This window comes from Schistocerca cancellata, chromosome 1, assembly GCF_023864275.1.
Source record: "Schistocerca cancellata isolate TAMUIC-IGC-003103 chromosome 1, iqSchCanc2.1, whole genome shotgun sequence".
Taxonomy (NCBI): domain Eukaryota; kingdom Metazoa; phylum Arthropoda; class Insecta; order Orthoptera; family Acrididae; genus Schistocerca; species Schistocerca cancellata.
The window spans coordinates 574,744,037-574,759,444 of NC_064626.1; the positions used below are offsets into that span (position 1 = coordinate 574,744,037).

Sequence of the window (15,408 nt, forward strand, 5' to 3'; positions counted from 1 at the left end):
TTAACTACAGAGCAGAAATATATTTACAAGAAACTTATTTTACAGCTGTGCATTACACTACTGTGTAATCAGTTCTTATACAAAATACAGAGCAATTACTGTAAAAAATAAATATTTATAGGTAATATATGCATGTATAGATAGAAAAGCCCAAGTTCTTTCACTTCATAAACTGAGTCATAGGATCTTCATCTCTTCTCTTTTTCATGTAATATGCCTCTATTTCTTCTTCAGTTGGTTTCTTAACTTCAAACATGCTATTGTACGGCCGTTTCCTTTCATCCATTGACAAAATGCGCTCAGCTTCTTGCTGGTTAAGATCTTCTTGCTGCAAGGCCTGCAAAGCACATGAAAATTAATAAAACTGCAATTTGAAACAATGTACTGGTCTCTACACAAAGCTAACACTTTTGTGACTACTGAAGTCACAAAAACAGAAGAGATGTTATTGAGCAGTGAACACACAGTGCGTAGTGGCGCGATCACTCTGTTGTAGAAATAATTCAAAAGCCAAGATCGCTTAATTACTGTTTACTGGATAACCAGTTTCAACACACTAAAGGTGCCATCATTGAATGTTATTGAAACACACTCAAAAGAAAAATTGAGAGAGACTAGAATACTCACTAAAATATTTGTGGTTAATGAGACACTTTAGACTCTTCCTTACGTCTTCCACGAGTGGTGTAAATGTTCTGTTCTTTAAAAATCTTCAACGGAGCTTCAGTTCATACAAGTTATTTTACAAAAACTTTCAGTTTTAATACACTAGAAGTTTATCTTTTATCTGTTGCTGACTGCAAAGCAGTGCTGGAGACTGTCCAATTATGTAAGCATTTTTACAATATATGAAATAGAAATGAACAAATATGTGAATAGAGAAACAATTACCTGTAACTCAATCATTAACCTGAAGTATATGGAGTAATAAACAGCAGAGGGATGTTACTACTTTCTAAACTATTGCCAGGGCCAGAAAAATTTCATATAACTGACAATGTGGAAAATAAAGCAAAATCTGTGATTTCAAGTGACTTACAAAACTGGCAGTTTTTATGAAATGTAGCACTTTTCTTGTTCCGTGTAAAAAAATTATGTACAGCTGAGGGCAGTAGTTTACCAATACTGGTACCTGATAGTTAACACTTTCCATACTAAGCCCATACGCAATACCTGTAGGCCTCACAAAGAAACCTCTTTGGATGGTGCTCATCTGCCGTACGTTACTTTGTTTCCCTCGTATTTGTAGTGCGAAAACGTATGCTGCACATTTCTCGAATTGAACTGGCGGCAAGAGTAGTTCATTTACTTTCAGACAGAGGTGACTATGAGTCTGCAGATTGAGCATAGGTAAAACACAATTGGTTTTCACAGGCAGAATCGCATAATTTCTGATTTGGGCCTAGAGCACTGTGTGTGTGTGTGTGTGTGTGTTTCTTCTGGATCAAAGGAAGAAAACTATGATGTGGATATTTATTATGAACCTTCAGACATATTTTCTGAAACTTCCAACAGTTCAGGCACAGATTTATAACATTGTTACTAAATAACATGCATGTTACTATAAAAGTGAATATTGACTCAAAATTATTTGGATACTTTTATAGCGGTTTATATGTGTACTTATTTATTTACGGACACATGAAGATGAGGGTTCAAGTACTGCTGCTTATCCTGATACATCCCAAAACATGATCCCTGATGTGAGCAAAAGAGTTGACAACCAGCCTGTTTTACCAGTGTTCAATAGCGTTACTGATGTAACTTTAAAAATGGATGGAAATCGTAGTGAATCTGAACGCTTATCTCAGCATTTTTCCAACAATGAGATGATAAAAACAGGGATGCAGTACTAAAAATTTGTGAAATGAATAAGAAGTCTACAAAAAGGTGGTCAACAGAAAAAAATAACATGAAATGTACATGTTTTGCTCTGTTATTTTGCATATGAGTGTAGTGAAGTTGCCCAAAATAAGTGATTATTGGTCGGAGGATACATTAATAAATACTTCATGGTAATGAGTAGAGAGATTTACTTCAATTTTGTGTATGTTGCACTTCAACGACAACGCAAAATTCATAAAACTGGGTCAGCCAGAATATGATCCACTGCACAAAATTAGGCCTTTCTTCAGTTCTTTTGACACAAAGTGTAAGAATAACTTCAAACCACAGTGGAACATCTCAATTCATGAAGGAATATGTCCTTCAGAGGCAGAATAGGATCCAGAGTATATATGAAAAGCAAACAAATAAATATGGAATCAAACTTTATAGACTGTGTAACTTAACAACATGTTATGCTTTGAACAGTGATATTTACACAGGTAACTCAAACAATGTACACAATTCTATCTTCAGTAATTGGGAGGCTGTGTGGAGATTACTTTGGCAAAGCACACTGTGTTTATATGGATAGGTTCTACATAAGCCATGCTGTATTGGACTACCAGTGGCAGAATGAAACCTTCGGTGTATGCAGGAAGGGTCTACTTAATGAAAGGAAGACTGAAGCTCAGGCAGGGGGAAAATGATGTTTTGGAGTAAGGAATATTCACTTGTGGTAAAATGGAAATCAACCAGTCATGTGTACTGTCTTTCAACCTGACATTGAGCAACTTTACCTGTCACTAGTACCAGAAACAAAGAGAGAGGCAAAAGCAGATGATGTAATAGACTACAACATGCTTGAAACTGGAGTAGACAGGATTGACCAGCTATCAAACTATTATCCTTTCTGTTACAAGACACTGAAATGGTGAAAAAAGATTTTCTTTCACCTGTTTCTTTTAGCAGTGGCCAATAGTTTTGGGTTGTGTACAAACAAACAACCAAAAAGACAAATCTCTGGTGTACTTCATGGAGGCCTTAGACAAGCAGCTAGGAACTCGTGGTGTGGAGGTGCTTCAGGACTCACAAGGTGGACCATCACCAAGTGTTGTTTTTCAATGAAATATGTTCTTGCATACATGCTTATTTCCTTCAAACATTAAAAATAATGAGTTTTAGAAGTTAGAATTGTTTTGTTCTGTGGAAAAACATTAGACGTTCAAAACTAGAAAAAAATGTTATTTACATTCAGAAAAAAGTTGTACAACAGCATTAGAAAGCAGTAGTGTCAAACTTTAACATAAATGGCTTACTATCTTTATATTTTCTTCATGACTTCTATAAAAAGCCCCTGAAATTGCTTGAAAAGTGTCAGTCCACAGGAACAAAACATTTCTAAACGGCTCAGTGTAGAAATTGCTACTTGAATGCTGAAGTTCAATTTTGATTTTTTCTCACTTATGACTATTTCATATAATCTTAAAATAATGGTTAATTTCTTGGTTGAGGCTCTATGTCTTAAAGACATACTTAAAGTGTGACGTCAAACAAGTTACGTCCAAGTAACAGTTTTAATAACTGAGGTGCCATTTCCCAACACTTTCGCGAAACCTGTTTTGGAAACACTTAATCAACGTGGCATTCCATACCATGCAATTTAACCTAGATCCTGCCTATACAACAGATCATGCAGTCACCACAAACTTTATTGACAAAATAGTACAAATAATACTAAATAAATATTTAAACAAATATTCAGTATTTTGTTTTACTGCCAGAAACACACTTGCGTGTCAGATGTTCGTTGCTGTTTGTTTTGTTTTGCTTTAGGGCACAAAAAACAACTGGGGTCATACATGTCCAAGTCAAAACTATAGAACATGAACACAGTGAGAAGTTAATCGGCTATACGTCAGTCCCAATTGACAGAATAGAAGCCAACTAAAAACAGGCACGTGGAAAAGGGGCTAAAAAAGACACTATACAGAAATGGAGGTCCAAAACTAAAACTTAAATGGCCTTTGCCACATTGCTTTGGCGGATAAAAAGTAAAACGCGGTTGACAGCCCACGCGTCATTCGCTAAAACGGCTGATGAATCAGACGGTTAACCCTGGAACAAAAATGGTTAAAAAAAGGGTATTCTATCAGGAAGTGGCGGACAGTTAAAATTTGGGTGCAATGTGTACGAAGTGGTGCGGTAGTGCCACTTAACAAATGACGCTGTGATTGGCTTACAGATGCAAACTGAGTGGGTACAATTTTGATTTACATGTTTGTGAAGCTAAGTGTTATACTGAACGATTTTCATGTTAATACTTACATATCATGAGAGTATGTAGTTCAATTAATGCACCACATTAAAGATCTCTCCAAACCACACCAATTTTTGTATGATTCGCTGCACAACAGTATCAGGAACTCTGACATTTCTGGATAAATCACTACTTGTGTTCCCAAGTTAGAAGCGAAGGCTGCTTCATTACTCTACATCTACATCTGTACTCTGCAGACCACTGTAAAGTATATGGCAAATGTACTTCACATTATATCCATTATTAGGGCGTTTTCCTCATTCCATTCACCGATGGAGTACAGCCAGAACAACTGCTTAAATACCTCTGTGCCTGCTGTAATTAGACTTATCTTGTCCCGCTATCCTTATTCAAGTGATAAGTGGAGCGTTGTAGTATATTCCTAGATTCATCACTGAGATTGGTTTTGAATACTTTCTAAGTTGGCTTTCATCAGATAGAGTGGAAATGATTTCCTGGTGATTAAACCAGTAAGCCTTTGAGAAGCATGAAGGCACACACATTTCGGCAATAGTTAAACAAAACACAAAAACCCACTGGGTTACAACTTCAAAATAGGCTAACAACTCTTATGGCCACATGTCAATGTATGAAGTCTGGTTTACAGTTCAACATCCTTGCTTCAATTATAGGTTTGAAAATGAACTCTATTAATGACAACATGGCAAAGACCCTATTTTATGTAACTATAAGGGGTGTTCAAAAAGAAACGAGCCAGAGGCATAATTACAGAAACCAGTACGTGTATGTTAGAAGTATTGACCCTGGCTGTTGAGACACTTGGCCCACTGTGACAAGGCGGTGAATGGTTACCTCATAAAATTCCCGGGGCTACAATGTTAATCAGTTCTGCACATACAGCTGGACGTCGTCGTCCAAAAGTGGATCGTTTGCCCTATGCCAACATTCTTGTTTGACCAAGATGGCCCCCTTCCGATTCACATTCTGCAGCAGGGGACACCAGTGAATGCCCAGCGTTACTCCCAAACCTTGACCACCCTTCGTCAAGTGATCAAATGAAAACAACCAAGCAATCTCCACCGTGGGGTCATTCTGCTCCACGACAATGCACAGCCTCATACAGCCAACACAATCGTGGCACTCCTGCAGAGATTCAAATGGGAGGTTCTTGGCCATCCTCCATACTGTCCAGAGCTCTCCCCCTGTGATTACGTTATTTTTGGTCCCCTTAAAAATGCTCTGAGGGTCAAACGATTTACCTGGGATGACGATGTCCAGCTAACATCACAGCCCCAGGAATTTTATGAGACAGCCACTCACCACCTTGTGTCACAGTGTGACAAGTGTCTCAACCACCAGGGTCAATGCTTCTTACATACAGGAACTGGTTTCTGTAATTATGAATTATGCCTCTTTCTTCTTGAATGCCCCTTACAGTATCAGATGTGTAACATGTTCTGAAGGGATACAAATCCCTTTAGTGCTTACAAGGAGAGGTCCCCAGTGGTGGGATCAATTTTTTGAAACCATTTATACGGCAATGTAGGTTAAGGTCCCAGGAATCACACCATGCAGACATTGACCATGATGGACCCTTGTTTGTGAGTAATTGATGAAAGAAGTTCGAAATTTTGCACAATGTTCTACAGCTTAAAACAAAGGAATGTTACACAGGCTGGTTGTGTAGCATAATGATTAAGGTTGTGAGTTCGAATCCGGATGGGTACACAGAAATTTTAATTTTTTAAATTTTTATCAAAATGATGATAATCATTATTTTTATTCATTAACTGGTTTTAAAAGTAATTTTTTATTTATATTCCTCTGCCAATTCATTTTAATCATGGTATTAAATTTTTCATTTTCTCTTATTTTTCTGCCTATCATTCTCTTTCCACTTGGAATCCTTGTTCATGTGATTTTAATTATTTTTATGTATTAACTTCGAATTCATTTAGTCCTTTTTATAATCTGATATTTTTGTCCATGTTTTGCATTCATTAGTTATATTTACTATTTCTTCTTTAGTTTAAATATTCATCTGCATTATTTCAACTACAGTGCAATAAGATTTCTGTTTTAAATGTTTGTATGATGTTTATTATCCAAAAAAAATTTACATCTTTTAACAAAAATACATTTGACACCACTACACAGTCAACATAAAGAGATTTTGACTGTTTTTAACCTATAGATGGGCATTTTCAAATGCGTGAATATTATAATAGATAGATAAAAACAAATTTGCATGCACAAAGATTCCAAGTGGAAAAGAATGATAGGAAGAAAAAGAGAGCAGTTGAAATAGTTAACACAGTGATCAAAATGACGTGAAAAAGGAATAGAAATGAAAAATTTCATTTATACCAATTAACTGAACAAAAATACGTCATTTTGATAAAGAAAAAGCAAAATTTCAAAGCACTTGGCACGACTCGAACCACAATCTTTTGCATGTGAACTCTGTACTTTAATCATTACACTACACAACCAGTCTGTGTAACATTATTTTTTTAAAGCTCTAGAGAATCACATAAAATGCCAAAATATTTTTCCTTGATTACTTGCAAACGCTGCCCCCTTCCCCCCACCAAGTGCGATACCTGGAACTTTAACCTACATTACTGTATAGGTAGCTTCAAATAGTTGATCGCACCACTAGGGATATCTTCTCGTCAATGGGAAAGCAATTTTCCATGTTAGCGGACACGTGTACACTGCCAAATGTATGGTGTTGTGCTGAAGGCCATTTGTATTCTATGTTAAAATCTAGACTCCAGGTGGCTGTTTCCACACCACAGTGGATTGATAGCAGAAGAGTTCTCAGAAGAGAACTAAGTTATGTCAAAGCTTTCATTTGAAAAACTATCAACTGTGTGTGGATAGTTTTACTTTATTTGATTAGATTCAATGGATTTAATATGAACAATTTTGTATTTAATAAAGTAAATAGATGTGATTTGCAAAGCAAATAAATATAATTAACTGATGGTTACATTTTCAACAAAAAACAGTGAAGTAGACAAAAACAGGAACACACAATTCTTCAAAAATAAACTGTCAAACTAATATCGAAATTGGGAAAACTAAAACCATTTTTTCCTATCCTAGCTATAGGTATTCCTCTAGTTTACAAAGACACAAATAGATCTACCTATGGTTACAGAAAACCACACAAAACAATCTTAAGCTTCCAAACCTAATTTCAAACAATGTTTGCAGATTTAAAAATTTGTGAAGGAAGTTATTTTTTTTCCCCTTCAATTCTTGCAGTACACACAGATATCCATTCTTCAAATTTTTTGTACAAGCATCTTTAGTATTTCAGTTGTCACTCATGTAAATTGTAGGCTGGAACTAATTTCCAAGTCATTTGGCAAAGTATTGGCTACAGGCACTAAATAAGTAATCTATGTGCTACTGCTAGTTTTCCCCTGACAATTCTACAACAAGACATAATGCAAACAACACTTCCCTAACCTCAATAGACCACTATGTTCTGTTATCACCCATGGAACTGGGTTAAAATGGTTTTGAACTATTGCGTACAATGCACGAAATCCGATCTCTTTGGGAAGTACTTCTTGGCTTACTACCATGTACATTAATGACTGACACACATTCTGATTTGTAAACACACAATTAGATAATCTGATAGCTTCTCCAGCCAATAGAAAGCAGTACTTGTTGTCGCTAAGCTAAAGGTGATTCCTTCAAAGTTGTGTTCAAAAGTTTCTTCATGTTCTCAGAAAAATACTTAAAAAGAAAAGCTATAAACCAATATGGTACATTGGAGAAATATTCAATAAGCTGTTCCAACATCCTGCAAAGACAATCTCCAGTTACCTGTTTCACAGATACTCAAAGACAGTGAGCCCATTCCATCAGTGGTTTTCAGCACTCATTACAGAAAAAAGGGTGACGACAAAAGAAATGTTTATAATGTACGCAGTTAGAAATTCAATTGCCAGCAATTCTCACTTTCATTAAGGTAAGTAAAAAAGATCATAAAAAATAGGCAAATTAATACTATTCACAGTTCAACCAATTATTTAATTCCCTTTATTGGTAATCACCCACAGAGGTATTTCCCTGCCAAACATGTAGGTCAGGATAAAGCTCTTATGTAGGATGGGTCTTTAGGATCCCTGCCTCAAATTGGCAGCACAAGCTCCTCTAAGCACACCTTGTGGTCCAATTGGTGGTTCCAACCTCACTCCATCTTCAGTCCATGTCTAAGAACTGCAGTGGCCATCCCACACAGCTTGTCTCAAATAAAATAACTTTCTAAATGACAATATTCTTTTGGTATTTGCCCTAGTCTCACCAGGTATATTGCAGTCTGTTGGTTGAATTTATATACACACTCGAACAATCGAATATGAAAGCTTGAGAGAGAGACACACACACACACACACACACACACACACACACACACACACACAGAGAGAGAGAGAGAGAGAGAGAGAGAGAGAATATGTTTTTAAGATCAAGTGAATGAGCTCTTCTTGCAAAATATGGAACACTAATTTGAGTCTCATTAGCTTCAAATTGAAAGAACACATTAGCAGTGGCTGGAAATTAAATTATTTTCTATATTTCTTTGTTACAGTCAATGCATTACTCACTATTTCTCAATTAGAACGTAAAAGATTAGCAAGAAATCCCAGGCCTGTCCAATCTTACCTAAAAATAACTAAAAGCACTCACCATTTTCAGTTTATCTTCTGGAGAATCTTTCTTTCCTTTTCTCTTCTTTTCTAAGTGCTTCTTCTTCTTCTCCTTCTTTTTCTTCTTTTTATTTTGTTTTTTCTTTTTTTCTGTTTCTTCACAATCTTTATCAGAGTGATCCTGAAAAGAATGATTAATGAATGGTAAAACATATGGAGAGAGGGAGAGCTGTTTATTCAAATGTCAAATGAAATGCACGAGAGTAAATTTGTGCGCACTGTAAAGATAGGGCAAAATGAAGCTGAAATTTTTCAGAGACAGAGGCATGTCTGTGTTTTGATATTATGACATCTTGAATTTTCAGTCTTATGGCATCAGGCAGCAGTATGTCCTGTGTACAGCATTTACATTATTCACAAATAGAGAACTTGACCACAGGAATATTTGCTGTGGTGTATATTGATTGCCATCAACTGTCATATTTATTCCTTTATGAAAATATTAATGTGTATTGGGTCAATGTTTGTACCTGGTGTGGAGGTGGAAAATTTAGACCTTTAACTCTAGAGCCTGCAATTCCTGGATAGCTACCGAAGTGACATCTATCAACAAAACAGCCAACCAGCTTAATGACAGAGTACAAATATTGTGTCACTAATCACATGGCAACAAATGATCAAGAGAGGGACTCCTGATTAATGATTTAGAAGTAAATGAGACAATGCAGTGAATAGTGGAGACATCGAGTTGTCAACAAACACGCAAAAAATAAGAAAAATTTGTTTGTTTTTGGATAAATCCTTTAAGGAGCTATAGTCCACATATTCATTCATACACACATACATACCGTATTTACTCGAATCTAAGCCGCACTTTTTTTCCGGTTTCTGTAATCCAAAAAACCGCCTGCCGCCATTGGATAAGCAGCTGCAGCAGCAAGTCGTATACTCCTAGCTCATTCATTTGTTACATAGTTTAATTCTTAATTTCTTTGCGTGTTTTTGGTACTTGCATTGTTTAATTCATAAATTTCGGGCGTATTATAGTATTTGAGAGTTGCAGCATCGCGTTTTAATACCTGAATAGTGTAAAATCACGTAGTCTCCTTCCGCCGCCGAGCAGTGTGTCAGCAGTGCACAAGTGGCAGCATTACTGCATTTAGCAGCATTACTGCATTTACTAGGCAATCTTGTATTTTAATAACCGTTTAAATTTTGTGTTGATTTGTTTGCGCTCTCTGTAGATTAGTTCAGACGTTCTTTGCACAACAGTTTTTAGCATGGATAGGGACTGCAACTGCTGTGTTCGGATGCAGGCTGAGTTGGCATCCCTTCGCTCCCAGCTTCAGGCAGTGTTGGCTTCGGTCACACAGCTTGAGGCTGTTGCCAATGGTCATCACTGTGGGGGTCCGGATGGGGGTTTGTCGGGGACAGCCAGCTCGTCCCACGCATCCCCCGATCGGACTACGACTGTGGTTGCCCGGGATACTGCCCGCATTGAGGCAGATCCCTCACCAGTGGTAGAGTGGGAGGTCGTCTCAAGGTGTGGCAGGGGGCGAAAGACATTCCGGAGGGCTGAGCGGAAGGCCTCTCTAGTTTGTCGGACGAACCGGTTTCAGGCTCTGTCTCCGGCTGATACTGATCTTCGGCCTGACATGGCTGCTTGTCCTGTTCGAGAGGTTGCCCCTCAGTCTGCAAGATCCGGGCGGTCGCAGAGGGTGGGCTTACTGGTAGTTGGGAGCTCCAACGTCAGGCGCGTAATGGGGCCCCTTAGGGATATGGCAGCAAGGGAGGGGAAGAAAACCAAAGTGCACTCCGTGTGCATACCAGGGGGAGTCATTCCAGATGTGGAAAGGGTCCTTCCGGATGCCATGAAGGGTACAGGGTGCACCCATCTGCAGGTGGTCGCTTATGTCGGCACCAATGATGTGTGTCGCTATGGATCGGAGGAAATCCTCTGTGGCTTCCAGCGGCTATCTGATTTGGTGAAGACTGCCAGTCTCGCTAGCGGGATGAAAGCAGAGCTCACCATCTGCAGCATCGTCGACAGGACTGACTGCGGACCTTTGGTACAGAGCCAAGTGGAGGGTCTGAATCAGAGGCTGAGACGGTTCTGCGACCGTGTGGGCTGCAGATTCCTCGACTTGCGCCATAGGGTGGTGGGGTTTCGGGTTCCGCTGGATAGGTCAGGAGTCCACTACACGCAACAAGCGGCTACACAGGTAGCAGGGGTTGTGTGACGTGGGCTGGGCGGTTTTTTAGGTTAGATGGCCTCGGGCAAGTACAGAAAGGGCAACAGCCTCAACGGGTGCGGGGCAAAGTCAGGACATGCGGGGACCAAGCAGCAATCGGTACTGTAATTGTAAACTGTCGAAGCTGCGTTGGTAAAGTACCGGAACTTCAAGCGCTGATAGAAAGCACCGAAGCTGAAATCGTTATAGGTACAGAAAGCGGGCTGAAGCCAGAGATAAATTCTGCCGAAATTTTTACAAACGTACAGACGGTGTTTAGAAAGGATAGATTGCATGCAACCGGTGGTGGAGTGTTCGTTGCTGTTAGTAGTAGTTTATCCTGTAGTGAAGTAGAAGTGGATAGTTCCTGTGAATTATTATGGGTGGAGGTTACACTCAACAACCGAGCTAGGTTAATAATTGGCTCCTTTTACCGACCCCCCGAATCAGCAGCATTAGTGGCAGAACAGCTGAGAGAAAATTTGGAATACATTTCACATAAATTTTCTCAGCATGTTATAGTCTTAGGTGGAGATTTCAATTTACCAGATATAGACTGGGACACTCAGATGTTTAGGACGGGTGGTAGGGACAGAGCATCGAGTGACATTATACTGAGTGCACTATCCGAAAATTACCTTGAGCAATTAAACAGAGGACCGACTCGTGGAGATAACATCTTGGACCTACTGATAACAAACAGACCCGAAATTTTCGACTCTGTAAGCGCAGAACAGGGAATCAGTGATCATAAGGCCGTTGCAGCATCCCTGAATATGGAAGTTAATAGGAATATAAAAAAAGGGAGGAAGGTTTATCTGTTTAGCAAGAGTAATAGAAGGCAGATTTCAGGCTACCTAACAGATCAAAACGAAAATTTCTGTTCTGACACTGACAATGTTGAGTGTTTATGGAAAAAGTTCAAGGCAATCGTAAAATGCAATTTAGTCAGGTACGTGCCGAGTAAAACTGTGAGGGACGGGAAAAACCTTCCGTGGTACAACAACAAAGTTAGGAAATTACTGCGAAAGCAAAGAGAGCTTCACTCCAAATTTAAACGCAGCCAAAACCTCTCAGACAAACAGAAGCTAAACAATGTCAAAGTTAGCGTAAGGAGGGCTATGCGTGAAGCGTTTAGTGAATTCGAAAGTAAAATACTAGGTACCGACTTGACAGAAAATCCTAGGAAGTTCTGGTCTTATGTTAAATCAGTAAGTGGCTCGAAACAGCATGTCCAGACACTCCGGGATGATGATGGCATTGAAACAGAGGATGACAAGCGTAAAGCTGAAATACTAAACACCTTTTTCCAAAGCTGTTTCACAGAGGAAGACCGCACTGCAGTTCCTTCTCTAAATCCTCGCACAAACGAAAAAATGGCTGACATCGAAATAAGTGTCCAAGGAATAGAAAAGCAACTGGAATCACTCAACAGAGAAAAGTCCACTGGACCTGACGGGATACCAATTCGATTCTACACAGAGTACGCGAAAGAACTTGCCCCCCTTCTAACAGCCGTGTACCGCAAGTCTCTAGAGGAACGGAAGGTTCCAAATGATTGGAAAAGAGCACAGGTAGTCCCAGTCTTCAAGAAGGGTCGTCGAGTAGATGCGCAAAACTATAGACCTATATCTCTGACGTCGATCTGTGTAGAATTTTAGAACATGTTTTTTGCTCGAGTATCATGTCGTTTTTGGAAACTCAGAATCTACTATGTAGGAATCAACATGGATTCCCGAAACAGCGATCGTGTGAGACCCAACTCGCTCTATTTGTTCATGAGACCCAGAAAATATTAGATACAGGCTCCCAGGTAGATGCTATTTTTCTTGACTTCCAGAAGGCGTTCGATACAGTTCCGCACTGTCGCCTGATAAACAAAGTAAGAGCCTATGGAATATCAGACCAGCTGTGTGGCTGGATTGAAGAGTTTTTAGCAAACAGAACACAGAATGTTGTTATCAACGGAGAGACGTCTACAGACGTTAAAGTAACCTCTGGCGTGCCACAGGGGAGTGTTATGGGACCATTGCTTTTCACAATATATATAAATGACCTAGTAGATAGTGTCAGAAGTTCCATGCGGCTTTTCGCGGATGATGCTGTAGTATACAGAGAAGTTGCAGCATTAGAGAATTGTAGCGAAATGCAGGAAGATCTGCAGCGGACAGGCACTTGGTGCAGGGAGTGGCAACTGACCCTTAACATAGACAAATGTAATGTATTGAGAATACATAGAAAGAAGGATCCTTTATTGTATGATTATATGATAGCGGAACAAACACTGGTAGCAGTTACTTCTGTAAAATATCTGGGAGTATGTGTGCGGAACGATTTGAAGTGGAATGATCATATAAAATTAATTGTTGGTAAGGCGGGTACCAGGTTGAGATTCATTGGGAGAGTCCTTAGAAAATGTAGTCCATCAACAAAGGAGGTGGCTTACAAAACACTCGTTCGACCTATACTTGAGTATTGCTCATCAGTGTGGGATCCGTACCAGATCGGGTTGACGGAGGCGATAGAGAAGATCCAAAGAAGAGCGGCGCGTTTCATCACAGGGTTATTTGGTAACTGTGATAGCGTTACGGAGATGTTTAACAAACTCAAGTGGCAGACTCTGTAAGAGAGGCGCTCTGCATCGCGGTGTAGCTTGCTCGCCAGGTTTCGAGAGGGTGCGTTTCTGGATGAGGTATCGAATATATTGCTCCCCTCCCGAGGAGATCATGAATGTAAAATTAGAGAGATTAGAGCGCGCACAGAGGCTTTCAGACAGTTGTTCTTCCCGCGAACCATACGCGACTGGAACAGGAAAGGGAGGTAATGACAGTGGCACGTAAAGTGCCCTCCGCCACACACCGTTGGGTGGCTTGCGGAGTATAAATGTAGATGTAGATGTAGATGAATCGAGTGCAAAGTAAGCGGAAGTTCTGAAAAATGTTGGTAGGTGCCGCCACAACTAACTTCTGCCGTCTAATACATGTAGCGCTACACAGGCATGCTTTGCAGGCACAAAGATAAATACTGGTGCCAAAACCTCTGCATCAGAAAAAAGTGGAAGATTAACTTTTTTTTTCTCCGCCTCGAGTTTCGACCACTGCATTTTCATACATTATCTAACGAAGTAAATACAAATTCTGTATTGTTCATATTTGAATGTAGCAGCATTTCAATGTACTACGAAAATCCGACTGGCAAGACTATTTGGGATGTTTGTCAATATGGCCAACTCTATGTTCTGAATGTTTTCCTACCTGTGAGAAGAGATGGTTGCTAATAGAAACTTTTATGAATTGTGAATCACATGCAGTATTCTCTTCAGCATAAGAATAATACGAATATTTTGCCATGTATTCTTTCGTGTTTGCTGCTATCTCATTTAAATCCTGCCTACCTAATAAACTACAAAACTAGTGTGAGACAACAGCAAACGCGGAAGAATATACACATCATGTCATGTTTATTTTCATATTATTCTTATGCCTAATAGTGATACAGTCAGAAATGAAGCACGGCAATTCACTAGATTTTTAAATCTAAGATGACTAATTTCTGTGCAGAATGTAATGTACAAAAGAGGCATCTGCAAAGATTTTCAAACGGAGAAAAATTTTCGCTAAACTCTCGTTCAGAACATCTCCTATCATACGCAGTCTATTATTTGGTTCTTGTTGATCATGATCAAAGAAAGCAGCAGTGTAAGTAACAACAAATAGCAGTCTCTTGGCATTGTTTCGCTAATGAGATGATTCCTCTCTTTTTTTAAAAAAAACTGTAACCGGCGGTAGCGCGCACAAAAGTAGGCCATGCCGCAAGCAGTGACAGGCCGTCAACACTCATTATCAGAATGCGACAAACAATGCATGACACAGTACAATAATGCATTTTCAGCTTTAGAGTGACGTAAACACCTACGACAAAGAGAACGGCACTTATCAGATCAAAGAAAAATAAGCAACCAATTCAAACCAGACGAAGCATGTGAAAAAGGTAGGGTACCCGTACAAATACGGACGGAGCGCCTGACGCATAGCAGTGGCTACCTGGTAAAGCTTAACTGCAAAGCTTACGACTCGAACCAAACTACTGTAGTTGTATTGTCATTCATTCTACATAAATTTTCCCTCATATTACAATAGGCCAGCTTTGTTTTGATTTGGAGGTGCGGCCTAAAACTTTTCTCTTCCCTTGAATTTCGAGTCTCAAATTTCAGATGCGGCTTAGATCCAGGAAAATTTTTTTTCCTTGATTTCGAGTATCATTTTTCAGGTGTGGCTTAGATTCGAGTGCGGCTTACATTCGAGTAAATACGGTATGTGCTCTCTCCTCCCCCCCCCCCCCCCCCCCCCCCCCCCACACACACACACACACACACAAGCTGATTAAAGGATATTTTTGCTTC

At 39.4% G+C, this 15,408-nt stretch overlaps 1 protein-coding gene across 2 annotated transcripts in view; it reads right to left on the minus strand.

The window, feature by feature from the left end:
- The window catches only part of LOC126181863 (pre-mRNA-splicing factor Slu7), a 59,662-nt gene continuing 44,254 nt past the window's right edge, over positions 1-15,408 (minus strand). For both annotated transcript variants that reach the window (XM_049924805.1, XM_049924806.1), the window contains exons 10-11: positions 8,816-8,956; positions 1-337 (exon numbers count right to left, since the gene is read on the minus strand). In XM_049924805.1, coding sequence (XP_049780762.1) covers positions 161-337; positions 8,816-8,956 — 318 coding nt within the window. In that variant the 3' untranslated portion in view covers positions 1-160. The remainder of the gene's footprint in view (positions 338-8,815; positions 8,957-15,408) is intronic.